The sequence below is a fragment of the Polypterus senegalus genome, chromosome 4, assembly GCF_016835505.1.
Source record: "Polypterus senegalus isolate Bchr_013 chromosome 4, ASM1683550v1, whole genome shotgun sequence".
Lineage (NCBI taxonomy): Eukaryota > Metazoa > Chordata > Cladistia > Polypteriformes > Polypteridae > Polypterus > Polypterus senegalus.
In genome coordinates this window covers 28,577,256-28,594,319 of record NC_053157.1, presented here as the reverse complement: position 1 = coordinate 28,594,319, position 17,064 = coordinate 28,577,256, and the positions used below count along the sequence as shown (strand labels likewise).

The 17,064-nt window shown below is 36.2% G+C and overlaps 1 protein-coding gene across 1 annotated transcript in view; it reads right to left on the bottom strand.

Annotated features, from left to right (window-relative positions):
• The window catches only part of pde6b (phosphodiesterase 6B, cGMP-specific, rod, beta), a 38,476-nt gene extending 21,799 nt beyond the window's left edge, over positions 1-16,677 (bottom strand). Inside the window, exons 1-9 of the mRNA XM_039750387.1 lie at positions 16,056-16,677; positions 9,663-9,815; positions 8,372-8,461; positions 7,487-7,627; positions 6,721-6,795; positions 4,926-4,990; positions 4,284-4,350; positions 2,928-2,975; positions 447-596 (exon numbers count right to left, since the gene is read on the bottom strand). Coding sequence (XP_039606321.1) covers positions 447-596; positions 2,928-2,975; positions 4,284-4,350; positions 4,926-4,990; positions 6,721-6,795; positions 7,487-7,627; positions 8,372-8,461; positions 9,663-9,815; positions 16,056-16,526 — 1,260 coding nt within the window. The 5' untranslated portion in view covers positions 16,527-16,677. The remainder of the gene's footprint in view (positions 1-446; positions 597-2,927; positions 2,976-4,283; positions 4,351-4,925; positions 4,991-6,720; positions 6,796-7,486; positions 7,628-8,371; positions 8,462-9,662; positions 9,816-16,055) is intronic.
• Positions 16,678-17,064: the final 387 nt, after the last annotated feature.

The following is a 17,064-nucleotide window of genomic DNA, read 5'->3' as shown; positions in this document are numbered from 1 at the left end:
GATGAACTACAAACAAAACACAGGAACACAAGTAAAAGTTTATTAAGGATACGTTTTTTACAAATTCTAGCAAGTATTTTTTCATTAAGAACACTAGATAATGTGGAATAAACTGAGTATTGCTATTATGTGTTCCTTCATATCTTAACTCCACATTCTGCTAAACTGTGTTGAACAGGAGATGGCAAGCAATATTAGGCCAAATAGCCTATTTTCATCAAAAACCTATTTTTCTTGTGTTTAAATAATTGTAATTTATTACGCTGGTAATATTTTACATAGATTTATTGTAGCTTATTGACCTCAAATCTGGTTCCTTCATATCCAAACATGAAACTGACATTTAAAATACAATAGATATACATGAAATGAATAAGCTTGTGTTTACAATCTATGGCAATACCTCATTATTTTTTAAAAATAAAAATAGATGTTGACCGAAATACCTCTGTGATGGTTTCATCCTGTTCATCAAAAGGCTTTCCATCTTTTCTGTTATAAAATGTGGCAACACCAACAATTTCCTCCTTTTTATTTACAATTGGCATTGACAGGACATTCTTGATTGTCCATCCACTCTCATCTAAGGAGCCACTCTGTTAAAAAGAAATAGCTGAAGCAATAGACTACTTAATCTGAAATATCTAACATTCAGAGCACTATTCTATTGATATGTCTTTCCCCTTGCTATTTATTTAAAATCAAACCAAACTAGCCTGCAACAGACAAAAGTTTCCAAAAATGTCATCTATATATATAATTCACTAAGGCAAGACAACCATGAAAAGCACGCTGGAAAGGACGTGGATTCACTAAGCCGCCGACAAGTGAGACACCTATGGCGCACACAGGAAGGAGCCACGCCCACCAACTCCAAGACCATTGGATACGACGACAACTCGCAGGGCCACACCCACCAACTCGGACGCGACGACACAGAAAAAATGGCGTCATTTATGTTCGTCTGTCGTAGAGGCCACATGCAGTGCAGGTCAGGTTAATGTTATGTATCTCCGAGCTACGTTGACTGTTCATAGAGGCATGTTTCTCGCGGAGGTGAATCGCCATATGCAGCGTGTGAAACGGTTTGCGAGGGGTATCCCATGGGATCCTTAAAACAATCCTTTAAAACTGAGGTTAAAGCACAATCAGTCTTTAAAAACCAATAAGCCCTGTGCCTCTGTTTCATTACCGTCTCACATGCTTCACCAATGCAGGCCCTGCAACAGTCGAGACGCTCTGTCAGCAGCTGACCTTCTCTGTGCCTGACCGGTTCACACAGAGGCAGCGCAAGAGAAAGCCGCGCCAGAGACAGACAGAGGCACACACACAGGCCAGCTGGTGGGCGGCTCTCCGTGAGTTTCTCTTGCGACCGGGCACATGAGCAGGCAGTGTGTATGCTTCAAGTGCGAGGGTGGACACGACAGGACCATCTAGGAAAAATCATGTCGCGGATGTGATGCGCTGTATGCAGTGTGTAAAACAGTTTGTTTGTCGCAGATGTGAATCGCTGTATGCGGCGTGTAGAACAGTTTGCGAGGGGTGTCCCTGTGTCTTTCCAGAAGTGTTCAACCATCAATAAATAATTATGCGGTGTTTGTTATGCCGCGGGTTCACTATTGTGTTGTATTTTGCTCTCTCCAGAGTTCCATCTTTTCATTCACTTTCTCACACTAACCTGTTTTAGACAACCGTGTCTTTCCAGAAGTGTTTACCATTCAATAAATAATTATGCATGAGATTGAGCGTGTGTCTAGGCGTGGGCAAGCCGTTGAACCCCATTTGGGGTGCAAACCATGGAATTGCCACTAAGTGCGACTCATACGCTCCCACTGTTTTCGTCCCTACCCTTTGTACACACCCCCCTCCCACACGTTGACTGTTAATAGATGCATGTTTCTCGCGGAGGTGAATCGCCATATGCAGCGTGTAAAACTGTTTGCGAGGGGTATCCCATGGATCATTAAAACATTCCTTTACAACTGAGGTTAAAACACAATGAAGTGAGCAGTCTTTGAAAAACGAGTTTTCGGTTACAAGGCACGACCGCGTGCAGCATAGCAAAGTGTTGTACACGCTACATACAGCAATTCGCATCCGCGACAAACATGTGTCTTCTTAGATGCTCCTGCACTTTGTACACACACCCCTCCCACCTCGCTACGCCGCGCGACGATTGTGTGTTGGTTCGTTCCGTGCATTTTTACAATGTTGCTTTTCTTGCTGATTTATTACATTACCGATTTTGCAAATGTTAAATTTTCTCCCTGTGCTTAAAAATTATTAAAAAACCGGCCTGATTATGCGGCATATGGTACGCCGCGGGTTGGCTAGTTTACTGTAAAGGATGAAAAGAGTTAATTCAATGAATTGCATGTTTTTCACATTTTAGATAACATGTGACCAATTTGTTAGGGCTCCTATTCTGGACTTCGGAAAGTACACTCTAGGCAAATTCAAATTGTGGGTAAAATCTGCTTGTGAAAGTGACCATTCTTTTACAAATACATAAAGAACTAACAAAACGACTCTCTCCTAAAAATCTCTTATATATCTGCTGTTGAAATTTACAAGTTGAAAATAAATTGTGGATTTAGAGGTTATGAATGATACAGTGTTTTATGTTTACAGTGTGATATGATTAAAGTAAAGTCATAGACCATTTTGTCTCACAGCCAGATTACTTTATTGTTGCATGTATATTATGTATAATGTATATATTTAAAACAGTACCTTATTAAATAATAAAGTTAAATAGCTGTTTAACTTTAAACAGCACTTAGATAAAGTTAAATAGCACTTTAATAATATGTAAGCTTATACATCACTTAAAGTCATTTGTTTAACATTATGATCAATTACAATGTGTACAGTTTAATGATATGCTCAATATTTTAATGCAAGACACAATGCCAATGATACTATACCTGAAACTTAAATGTCTCATCTGCAGGAGCATTCATGATGTTGCAAATCTAAAAGACAAAAAAAGTTACTTTAGAGTTTTTTCAAAGATGTAAATCAACTAAAAAGATTTTAAACATTTATCTTTTGTATACAATCATATTTCCTCCACTTAATTTATTGTAATCTTTTGTTTATTTTAAGTTATCCAGACATAAACAAGAAATACTAGAGCCCTAACCTCATAAGATTTTCGTGCACACATTAATGCCACTTTAATACAAGAATTTAAAAAATAAAACAAAATTGAATATTGCCCCCAGTATGCTACCAGTCTTGTATGATTTCATATTTTCTTTATTTTACAGTATGTTTATTAATCTACATTGTGCACCACTTGCAGTTTCTACTGTGCACCTTAACAGTCCCTGGTTTTGCTTTTGACTGGTGTATGTAACAGTAAAACTGTTTCCCCTAAATCTTGTTTTTTTGAAAATCAATTCAAACTTAGTCCTTGTCATCACATTTCTACATAATTAGACCGAAAACTCATCCATTCCACTTGTGGTCAACAATGTCCATCCTCTAAATGACATACGAACGCATTTTAAAACTGGCAGTATAATTTTATGACCGACTCACAGGTTCAAAACTCATCCTTGGTCATTATGTGGCAAACAGCAAATCACTTAATCTAATTCTGTTCCAATTGCTAAACATTAAAAAATGTGCACTTATAAATGTAAGTGTAGAAATTAGGCATGATATATTGTATATGCAAGGGGCAACTCATGTGGCCAAGCAAAGAGAACAAAAATCCCTTTGTGCAGAATTAAAACAGCTCCCAAGTGCTATGAAGTATCAATGTAGATATTTAATTACCACCACACCCAGAAAAAGATATTATAATGAGCAGAACGGATTCAGCTTGCTGTTTGGCCTTTGTACCAATATTGAGAAATTTCAAAAACTACAAGAAAACACTTTACTTACTTTTTGAAGGATGTCATTAAAACATTTCAATCACAAATTAAAACTCATTTCACAATAATATTGAAAACAAAGTTGTATCCTACTTTTCACAAACCAAGCACTATCGATAATAAGTACTCAGTTGTGCACAAATATCAGGTCAGGCAGATTATTGTGTCCCATTCTCTCCCTTTTGTCATTTCTCACATTGCTTTTCATGCTGCCTTCGAAGCGCACACTGTAAGTTGAACGGTACCTGCATTTATTGTCTTGTAATTCAGGAAAGCAAATTACAGCCCAGAGTCAAGTGTTAAAGGAGCTTTGGTCACATTTTCAACACATACTGTACAAAAGGCTATGTGATGATCTCTATGAGTGAGTAAAATATCTTGGAAAAAGAAACTTACAAAGCCACTCTCTGCCACATATGTTGGTAAGCCACTACTCAGTGCCCAGTGGTCTGAAGGGGGGTTCCTACAAACAAAAAAAGAAATCAAATTGCTAATTAGTGAAACATTTTAAATTATATCTTTAAATGTTATTGGATTAAAAAGATGTATGCTAAAGGTTCAAGATCAGTTGTACTTGCAAGGGCCCCCTAAAATCTATATTATCTGTTGGTTTTAAGTGCAATTAATTTAAGATTACTATTAAAGACCTCAGAAATCATGCGGTGTCACTGTTTTGGCAAATTGCATAAAACAATTAGTACTCACAAAACCAGATGGAAACATTTTAACATTCAGGTCTTAAAGCTACATACATTTTTCATATCTATTATCTGATTATTCATTCAATGTGTGATTTTGTATCTCTTGTCTGTGTTGTTTTTAATGTTTGTTGTTACTTAAACATTACTGTCACTAAACTTTGAAGGACATCCATCCATTTTACCAACCCACTTATCCAGCGCAGGGTCACGGGGTAGCTGGAGCTTATCCAAGCAGTCATGTGATGCACATGCGAGTAACTATCTCAATGTATCATTTACACGTGACAGTAAACCTGTACTTGAACTCAAGGTAAAAAAAAATAAATAAATAACTTACGGGATAACTTTGATTTCTTCCTTCCCATGAAGTATATAATCAATAACTTTGTAAAAGATGATTTCCTAAAAAATAAAAGAATCCAGGAAAGTGTCTCACCTATAATATATCAATAAAAACAGTTAAAAGCCACACAAGTGCACATATTGTGAAAAGTTGCTTTGGTGGCACTAGGATCTGAATGGATACTAAAACAGATCTGTATAAAGGCTTAGAAGGAGCCCCTTAATGACACGTTTGGATCACCTTGGGAATAAGAAACAATTTGTGCTTGCCAGTGTGGACCAGTCAGCAAGCCCTACCAAGGTACAGTAAGCAACATTGAAGAAGGGAAGACAAGAATGAATGAGAGGGGCCTAGGCCTACAGTGAGTCTTAGTGACTTAGGTACTGTATTTTAAAGCAAAATATTGCCAGTTTAGTTTTTCTTCCAACTCATTATGAGACCATGAATAAGTTGCTTAACCTGCTTGTTCCCGAATTGTAAATACGGTACTATAGCTCTTTACTTACCTATAAAATGGGCTATATGAAATAAAGGGTGATTGCTTCTTTGCAGATTAACTAAGAGGAGGCAAAGAGGACACAGAGGATAGGTAAAGTCCAGCTATGATCTGATGAAGCTAAAAAGTTTATGTGGTGTCAGGGTTCACATTTTGTTGGTGCTGTGAGGTTAGGAAGTGGGAAAGCCACATAATTACATAAATGAGGTAAACAGTTAGACATGTCCAGTTTACATGTTTTTCTGTATTACTTTATGTTATAAGTACAAATAAAGGACTGATTCATTAAATTAATAAAGTTGTGTAAAACTATCCCAAGAGACCTTTGTGTTCAAAGGTTTTTAAATTTAAAAAAAATGACACACTCATTCTGTAAATCATAGCACTTAGTCAAACATCAAGTGAAAAAAAATTAAATCTGCAAAATAGAATAGAGGCAATATTGAAAATAAATAAAAACTAACAAATTATTTTTACGCATTTGTTTATATATGCTGCATGTCTTTGGCTATCTTTATGTAGCGCAATAACTCTTTTTTTCAGATCCTCAGAGAGTTTTTTGCCATGAGGTGCCATGTTGAACTTCCAGTGACCAGTATGAGAGAGTGTGAGAGTGAGAACACCAAATTTAACACACCTGAGACCTTGTTACACTAACGAGTCACATGACACCGGGGAGGGAAAATGGCTAATTGGGCACAATTCGGACATTTTTCACTTAGGGGCATACTCACTTTTGTTGCTAGCGGTTTAGACATTAATGGCTGTGTGTTGAGTTATTTTGAGGGGACAGCAAATTTACACTGTAATACAAGCTGTACACTGACTATATTGTATCAAAGTGTCATATCTTCAGTGTTGTCCCATGAAAAGATAAAATAAAATACTTACAAAATGTGAGGGGTGTACTCACTTTTGTGAGATACTGTATATACATATACTGCATATATATATATATATATATATTATATATGTATTTTTTACAGAATGAAACTTTGTTTTAGTCAAGATAAAAGGTCAATTTGCAGTGACTAAAGGGGTCACACTAAAAGATTTTTACATATATATGTTATCTTGGTTTTAAAGGAGAAATAACTGTTGATCATAAAATAAAGAATGAACATAATAAAATACCACTATATGAGAATGAAAATTTTATGTAATATTTTTCTCTTAATCTGTTTTACCAAGAAAAGTAATTACACACAAGAAAATTCAAAAGTAAGTGTAAAATGAATAGATATTCATTTCCACAAAGAAAATGCCCGGAATGTAAAAACACTCCAAACTTACTCTGCCATCAGGTGTCCGAGGTCCACTATATGGGGGAACTTCTCCCATTAGCTCAGGCCAAAGGTCAAAAAATTCCTAGAACAACAAAACCACATGAGCATCGTCCTACTTAACAGTAGTTCTTTAAAAACACAGTAAGATAAACAGATTGTAATCTGCACTGATATTGTTTCTTGTTATTAACGCAGCCTATAACAGTAAAAAAGAAACTACTGATAAGAATAAGCCCAAAAAGGGAAATACAATTTCAAACTCTTGGGAATATTTCAATTATCCATCCATTATGCAACCTGCTATATCCTAACTACAGGGTCACGGGGGTCTGCTTGAGCCTATCCCAGCCAATACAGGGCGCAAGGCAGGAAACAAACCCCGGGCAGGGCGCCAGCCCACCGCAGGGCACACACACCCACACACACCAAGCACACAAGCCACCAAGAAATGTACTGCCATCTGCAGCAGACTATTGCAGGGGTCAGCACTGCTGCCTCACAGTTTCAGAGCCCAGATTTCAGTCTCAGCCCCAGTACTGTCTGTGTGGATTTTGGGACATTCTGTAAATGGCTGTATAGGTTTTGGCTTCCCAAATGCAAAAGAGATGCATTATAAGGTTATTTTGTTATTTAATACTGACCTAGTGGATATGTGCGTGAGTGTGCCTCTAAGAAAAGGTCTTACTTCTTATGGCTTTAGTTTGTAAAATGTTTATTCAAAAATGGATTCATTAATATTCTAAATGTTTCTTAGCCAATAACAAGAATTTTACCTTTTCTTTGGTCATATCCAATAGCCCAACTGAGTATCTGTCACAGTTTAAATATGCTCGCACAGTGTATAAGGCTTTGTGAAACTGTCTCTCGATATCCGTCAACTCTTCAAAGACTTTGTTGGCAGACCACAACAGAACCTATGAAGACACTCTTATCAGACTCAATAAAAACTGTTTTAAAAAAGCAAAGCAATTCTCTTTAGTTTTGTTGTACTGTGTATTTTACTGTTTCCAAATTTTGGTAACTCTGTAAATAAAAATGCTTATGCAAAATAACTCACCAGACTTTCCTGTCAATGATTGTATCTTTCAGTTCTTTGAACTGCATTTCAGCCTCTTTAACTGTGGTGCGTATACACCTTGCTTTTCTTTTTTCGTTTACTTTTTCCCTTCTCTGCAGAACTGTCTGGTCAAAATGATTATCTATGACTGCAACTGTCCAAACTCTCTCTTAGCATTAATGGTATTTAGCAAAAAAAAAAAAAACAGAAAGCTGTCTAAAAGTATAGTCTCACCACTTTCAGACATTAATTTTCTTGCATTGTTTAGAATAACTGGCATCTAAATACCATAAACCTCTTAAGACTTAAGGTGCTAATATCTGTCACTATCATCACAATAACCTCACCTGTTTAACAGTGAATACAGAGGGGGCAGTAATGTTGTCTAACATTAAATACATGTCAATGTAAAGTAAATGTTGAATAAGTACAACAGTGTATATGTCATTGATGTCCATGAACTTAGCCTGGCTACTTGTCATAATTACTTTTTCATTAAAGAGAAGTTAACAGCCACCAGCAGATATACAAGACAAAATTATATCCTTGTTTCATTTTGTTGTAGTACTGAAAAACCAAATCATAGTTACTGTCAACATACCTGTCCTCTCCTGGTTTCACAGTTATGCAGGTAGCTCAGGTGGTATATTTTTAGGTTTAATGAGGCAAAATTGAGATATTTTAGAAAAAGCTGAAAAAGAAGGATGAACATTTATTTCATGGTATTAGTACACATCAAACAAAACAAATGAAAAAAGCCTTTTTATCACCTATACATACAGTAACAAAGATCAAAGGAATTAAGAAAGGTGAACCATATGTTGGGATATTAAAATGTAATGCTTATGTTAGTTTCTTGATATATTTGCTACTGTTGCATAATTTTGTCAAAGCAAGGAGAACTTAAAGAGCAGTGCTATGTTAAAGCATCACCCTAATGTTTATTAGAGTGTAGCTGTCCTATATTCAGCATGGTGGTGGTGCAGGGGTTAGCACTACTTTCAGACAGTTCCACAGTGCCAAGTTCAAATTATAGTCCAGTTTCTGTCTATATTGAGTTTGCATGTCCTTTATATGTCAACATGATTTTTTCTTAATAATAACCCATGAACTGTGACTAAGCAGAAATAAACTCTGTTTAACCATGTCATTCTGGTTAAATTATCGGAAAAGATTATTTTGCAAAAAGAAAATAAAAAGGAAATGCTACATAACTGATTTTTAAGATTATGTATCAAAAAACACTGCATATTTTGAATTCTTTCTTCCTGCCTTGTGCCCTGTGTTGGCTGGGATTGGCTCCAGCAGACCCCCATGACCCTGTATTCGGATTCAGCGGGTTAGACAATGGATGGATTATAATATTTGTTGTGTTTAATGCGCCCAAGGAAGGCTATAGCAATCCATAAGCCTAGAATTAGACTAAGTGGGTTTCAAGATGGCTTGATGGATATTATATTTCCACATTTTATCCACTTTTGTATAATATAGAGTTTCAAATGTGTGACAAAAAAAGAATGAAAGCATTTTCAACCACTTTGAAGGATTGCAGTTTTCTGCTCCACTCCTGCTATGCAAACACATGCATTTTAGGTGGATGTGCTGTGAGTATAAATACATAAATATAAATATATTAGTGCGCCATCTATGGCTGGTGCCTTTCACGCAATGCTCTTGTGACTCTGAAATGGAACAAATGGGTTGTGAAAATAAATGAGTGAATATAATGTGTAACTAAGTTTAGTATATATCTAATTTTAAAACTGGATCAAGTTTAAAATAATGTGTTACGACAAACAATTATGAATTAAATAGTAATATACAAAAAAATTATGAAATAAAATTTTTATGGACAAGTTTTCTCCCAGACATTAATCTGAAGAAGTACTTACATCTTCATCCCCTTGTGTGAAGTGAGGACCATCGACTTTGTTCACTGCCATAATAACAGCCACAACATCTTTGCCATTCATAATCGGCGTGGCAAGAATGTTTCTTGTTTTGTATTCTGTAAGCTCATCCACAAATGGGCTGAAGTGGCTACACTGGATTTTTTTTAGAAAACAAGAACAACATATAATTTAAATAATCAACAAATGAAGCATGGCAAAGTTTGTCAAAATAATCTTTATACTAATATTAATGCCCCCAGTTGAAATCAGAAACCTTTTCCGAAGATGATGTTGACCACTTTAAATCAAAATTGAAATTTAGGATGAAATTCATCATTCTGTCGAGGCAGCTTCTTCATTAGAATGTTGCACCTGAAGAAAACAGCTGCCCAGAATGTATCCACCTGACTGCACCTAATGTTTTCCTTTACCATGTAAAATACTAATTGCAGTTAGCACTGCTGACTAATTGCTTTAGTAGACTGGGTTTAATTCACAGGTTGGTCACTCACTGTCTAGGTGGAGTTTGCACATTCACTTTTTGTTCACATAACTAAAAGATGGACGCACCAGGATAACTGACATCTGTTGTTTTGTAAGTGTGCTCCGTATCCTTCTTTGCATTGATGCTGCTAAGATCCCTATGACTCCTATATTCATACTGTAGATAGATAGATAGATAGATAGAGTACAACTCTCCATGTGATATACAGTAATACTAAGGTGCTGATTAATCTAACACTAGCATCTAGGCTTTATTCATTTGTTACCCTTTTAATTCAAACGTGCCTGCATTTAATTTTTATTTCACAAACATAATATAGCACATTATAATATAGGTATGCTGTAAAGTACAAAAAACACTTTAGATATGGAGTTCTATTATTTTACATACTTCTGTAACTAAGGCCTAGATAAGTTACTTACTCTGTTCATATTAAGAGAGTGGAATGAAACTTCATTTATTGTGTTCCAGCCATACTTGCAAGTCAATAACTGCCAGTATCTGCTAAATCTTGGATTGGTTTCCTATGCATTAAGTGAGCAACGCGACAAACAGACAGAACTGAAACTATAGGCTCCAGTCATGTTCCTTATGGCTATATTTATAAAAATATCCTGTTTATCTCGTCTGAATATCATCATACTGTAAAATAACTTCCAAGATCAGCGAGAACTACAGTCTTGGGTACAACAAAACAAAAACTGAGCTGTTTCAGCATCCTCCTGGGTAATGATCCAAGCTCACAGTTACTGCTGAAAGTTATTTCAAGTTATTAGCAAAACAGAATCATTATCATCCTCATCGCTGGTTTAATTCAGATTAGCCAATTATCCCCTAAAAAACTTTACATCACTCTCCATTGTCCTGGGCATCATTTGTGGTGAGACTAATGCTTTTCATATCATCTGACACCACCTCCAACATCTTCATCAGCCTCTCATTAGTCCTCTTCCCCTTTACCTTCACCCTAGTGCACCTCATCACTCAATCATCCTCTGCCTCCATATGTCCAAACCACCTTAGTCAGTTAGTTACTCCTCAGCACAACACCTAATGCCTGCACATCAAGTTTTCTTAACTCAGCATTCATCTTCCTTTCTCGAAAAGATGCTCCACACATCCTCCTAGTCACACTTCATTCTCATTAGCAATACAATATATTCAACTAATAAAACTAATACAATGTAGTGCACTTTGGAATTCCCTACCTCCTGAAATAAGAAACATCACCTCTTTCTCTCTTTTTAAGTCTAGACTAAAAAATCACCTATTCAAAATAGCTTATCCCACATAACTTTCTCCATTTTCCTATTTGGAACTGTTTTATGTTTTTATGATCTTGTAAATTACCTGCTCTTTTCCCTGCTTTTTATTTTCTTACTTTTATTATTATTTTTTACTGTGTACAGTGTCCTTGAGTGTTTTGAAAGGCGCTTTCAAATAAAATGTATTATTATTATTATTATTATTACTTTATTTAAATCCTTTTCTGTGTTTGGGCACTTGTATCTGGAGTCTGGGACTCTGGGGTGCCCCTTTCTGGTCACACACCATAAACTGAGTTCACTGAAATAATTTGTTCTTTAATTAATAAACATTAAAAAAAACTTAACTGTAAATATATTTAACTATAATAATAATAACAATAATAATACATTTTATTTACTTAGCAAGGGCGGCACGGTGGCGCAGTGGATAGCGCTGCTGCTTCGCAGTAAGGAGACATGGGTTCGCTTCCCGGGTCCTCCCTGCGTGGAGTTTGCATGTTCTCCCCGTGTCTGCATGGGTTTCCTCCGGGTACTCTGGTTTCCTCCCACAGTCCAATGACATGCAGGTTAGGTGGATTGGCGATTCTAAATTGTCTCTAGTGTGTGCTTGGTGTGTGTGGGTGTGTGTGCCCTGCGGTGGGCTGGCGCCCTGCCCGGGGTTTGTTTCCTGCCTTGCGCCCTGTATTGGCTGGGACAGGCTCAAGCAGACCCCCGTACTCTGTAGTTTGGATATTGCGGGTTGGATAATGGATAGATGGATTCATATAGCAGCTTTCACATGCTCAAGGTGCTTCATAGAGTCTCATAAATATACAGCAGGTATATGTAACATTGGATACAGATGTTTCCTGAACAGATAGATAACATATATAAAGTCAATTATAAAAGTCAATAAACCTGAGTAAAATATTAAATTCAATATTAAAAGAAAGCCTAGCAAATAACATAATTTGTAATACAACATACACACAAATTATACTGAGCATCTGGACAGAGAGGAAGAAGAAGAATAACAGGTTAAGTTAAAAGCCTTCCAGAACAATCTGAGTTTTAAGTTGTTTTTGTAAAAAGAATGAATGGAGTCTGCTGATCTAATTAATTTAAGGAGGTCATTTCAAAGTCTGAGTGCTATACAGCTGAAGGCCCAGTCACTCACAGAGTGCAGGTTAATGAGGGTCACAACAGGATTGTCAGAATCAGAGGACTGTAGTGGGAGAACAGAAGCCTAGTGATGAAGAAGGTCACTGATGTAGTCCGGTGCAAGGCCATTTAACGCTTTGTAGGTTATATTCAATTCTGTAAAACACGGGGAGCCAGTGAAGACAAAGCAGGATGACTGTTATGTGCTCGCTGTTGCTGGTTCTTGTTAGGACTCTTGCAGCAGAGTTTTAAATCATCTGGAGCTGTGATATAAGATTAGAAGTGGCACCTGCCAGTAGGGAATTACAGTAATCAATGTGGGATATGATAAAAAAGTTTCTCAGCGTTAGAAAAGGAGAGGAATAAGCAAACATGGGGTATGTTATGGATGTGAAAGTAAGAAAGTTTCTTAATGTGGCTTATTTGGGTGGAAAGGGAGGGATCAAAAATGACCCCAAGATTCCTTGCATTAGAAGAAGGTCTGATGAGATCACCATCAAGAGTGACTAAGAAGGAGCTTGTTTTCTTCAGTTGCACTTTGGTGCCAATTTGCAGAACTTCTGTTACTCTACATAAATATCTTTATCTATCTATTATTTATTTATCTATTATCATTCCACAACAATTACAGTATTTGGGAAGATTCATGTTAAATAAATTATTAGCTGAGCTCATACAAAGATTAGCAACAGAAACTAGTTACATTAGCATTTCACATTTTTGATCATTTGACGTACTGTATGTTAGTATTTTTCTAGGATGATGCCTTTTTCCAGTTAAAATCAAGAAAACTGGAGAAACATCATCATCATGTCAGTGAGCCATCTGAGAAGTCAAAATTAATTGTCAGTGAGAGGAATAAACATTAGGCGACACCAGCTTAATGCATTTATCAAGACCACAAGCTTGCAAATTCATCTGTCAGTAAATCAAATACAACCAGCAGCATCAGGAATAATATACAAATACACCTTAAATGGTATCCATCACATTTAACACCAACACTCAAGTCATTCCAGGCCAGTATAGGCCCATAAATCAAACTAATATGGAAGGCAGAAGAAAACCACAGAAACTGAAGAAGCCCCATAAGATCACAACTAAGCCATAAAAATGCCATCAAAAGTTAAGTTAGGAATCAAACTTGTGAGTCTGTATGTTTAGACTGGTAGATGCTGTGTCACGTAAAAATGTATATACAGTACTGAAATACTTACTATATACAAACCTGAAAAATGAAAAACAAACATTCCCAAATGCATTGTCTTTGTCTCTGAAGAAATCCTTACTGAGAGAAACAGTGAAGGAAAATTCTCTTACCTAGAGCAAGCTGTGGTCAGAAGTTTATTAACTTTCCTGAAGTGATCAAAATCTATATATATATAAAATGCTAAGGTCTGTTCATCTGTAATGATGACTCATGAACTAATGAAGCTAGAATCTTGATTTTGGTCTTGATTTAAATCTTATGAACTAATACATACTGGAAATGTGAAATATTTGAGGTGGTGACAACCTCAGAAATTGACCTCTGCTCATGGGTTTATTATAACAAAGTGATTGGCACTTTAAGTGACATTATGGGAAAAAAAATATGAGCAACATCTGCTGAATGTCAAGCAGATTGTGGAAGCTGATAATGTGACAAAGAACACCATAATACTACTAAGAAGAAGAAATGTGGTTCTACCTGTGTTAATATGCTTCTTTTCCCAGGATCTCCAATTTGCTAACATATCCCACATAAAGAACTTATGTTTATTATTTTTCTATAAACTGGCCCTCCGTGAGAGAGTGAGCCTTATAATTTATAGGCCACCATTCATTGCTGCATTGTACATGATATCCTTCAGAATACATTGTAGCTTAACATTAAATTTTAGTGGAAAGAAGGAAGTTAAAAAATGGAGGGATGCTTAGATGGAGGGACCTAAAAGAGCCCAATTATTAACAACACATATGAAGAGGCTAAGGAAATTATTTTCTCTGGTCTAATTCTTTTCATATGCTTAAAATCACTGGAATTACCCAGTTCAGCTCACATCATGTCATCATATTTGCAGATGACACAGCTATGGTGGGCTTCTTAAGCAACAACAAAGAGTTGAGATAGAAAGAAGAGCTAGAACAGCTTATAGTTTGGTGCAAGAAGAATGATCATATTTTAAAGCAGCTAAAACAAAAGAAATGATTGGTGACTTAAATTAAAACATGTCCTAACCATGTCAAACTGGACATCAATGGATCCATTGGAGATGGTCAAAAGTGCCAACTTTCTGGGTGTATATATTGTGGCGAACCTCTCCTTAACCCTCAGTACTGCTGCATTAGCCAAAAAGACACAGCCGCATCTTCACTTCCTACAACAACTGGTTTGGAAATTGCAGTACGTCCAACTCTAAAACCCTACAGCAGATAGTGAAAACACCCAAGAACATCAGCAGGTGTCTCCCCCTCAAAGACATCTTCCATAAATGTGGAATATGGACATTTTTGCATTGTAAAGGATCTTATCCATTCCATCCATTTTTTCTCTACTGCTTTGTGGTAGACGGTACGGTAACAATGGCACCAACTCAGCTATTCTATGAATTTCTGAAGTACAAAGTTTACAGTCATATATACTGAATACAACACTTTCACGTGTAATGCTCCAATCTATTCTTCCTATAAATAGTCATCACAAAGTGAAATGTTAAAATGCATACATGAATGAAATAATAAACTATACTATACTAATCATTTCAGCATAGTAAATATAATCTTTATTGTTTTCCTTTAGTAAGCACAATGGCACTGTTAAATAGAGTGCATTACAACTGGCCACAAATCTTATTGATATTATGTATGCTATAGATTATGCATTTTGTTTTATAAAATAGTTTTCCATTCTTTTTTTGATCATGTATATGTACATGAAAAATCAAGTTCATGTCATGTAGGACAACTAGATTCAAAGCCGATTTTAAGAGAATACAAATGTGTGGGTTCACACTGGCTAATCCTTATAATATTAGTTTACAAAAACGTTACGCTTCCTAAAATCAAGCAGTATGGCCTAAATGTTGAGAAAATGTATTTTAAAACACAAGACTGCTGGTGTAGCTCTTTGCTGTGACTCATCCTGTGATATTAAGCAAGACACTTAACCATGCACCAGCTGTTGCCATGGACCAAACCTTGTAAGTTAGTTTGAGTAAATGTTTCAGGAAATGTTTTAAATACTTGGCTTGCATTACAGTCACATTGTTTAGAAACTATTCTACAAATAGAATTACAGTTACAATTACAAAAATACAATTTTAAAATTCAAGGTTAAGGAGAATACCATTATGATACCACATATTACTTATTTGTTAAGAAAAAATGACTCTGTGCATCATGGATTCTGTAACTCCTATGATAGAAAGAATGCTTTTAAAGTCCAACTCACTGATGGCCCCACATTTAGAAAATATATTGTAGTTAGACAGAACTTACCTCTTCTACATTTTCCACATTAACAGTTTTTTTAGTTGAAGCAACATGTCCAATCACACCCATATCCAGTGGAAAGACAATCTCTGAGTCTGGCTGGACGAGACATTCCTCCAAATTAGAATCTTTACTGACATTAAACAGCCGAGTAGCAAGCTCTGGTATACCATTCCTTTGTCGGTACATGAAGAGGCTGCAGCGGTCTGCATGAATAAGGAAGCTAATTCTTTTCAGAGTCTTGAAGACCACTTTTTCCATGTTAATACTCTCCTGCATGTCTCGAATGAGCTCAAAAAGAATTTCACTCTCTTCCACTTGACTAAGTTCCCGAAAACTAGTGAAGTCTACTTTTGCTTCATCTCTACCAAGTACCTTAGTAATTGCTTCCGGTCTAAGTTTTTTATCAAAATATTGCCTGGCAAATGATGGATTTCCATCAAGAAATTTAGACACATCCTCCTCACTGACACTCATCTTGTTTAGAGATCTTGTGGCACAGTCCAATATTCTATGTAGTATAAAATAAAAAGAAGCTGAAGTTGAAAAGAATAAATATTCCAAAATTTGCTAGAGAATGTCCATGAGCTTGCCCGGACTCTGAATCTTGCCACGAGTTTAGCTGTTGGGACGCCAATCACATTATTACCAACAAGGTGTTTCCTTAATATTGTTGAAGGTGAACCTTGGCGTGAGCAGATCTCCTCATGCAAAACTAGTCAGGTGACACTCCCAAATCTGGCAGCCATTTCTAATATTATCCATGTGGGCATTTTCCTGAAGTGATTGGTAGACTTCATTATAAATACTAATAATGAAAATGATTATTTATTTAATTATTGGTACTTTTACATTTGTTTTTTCTGCCTATAAATATATATTTACTGAAAATGGACTAATCTGTTAGTAATACTAGTGCTCACTGTCCCCTTCCAACTAATGCATTTGGCACAGGCCTCAAGCTCTTTATGATCTTATTTAAAAACATACTCATCACCTCTAATCCCTCTTAAGC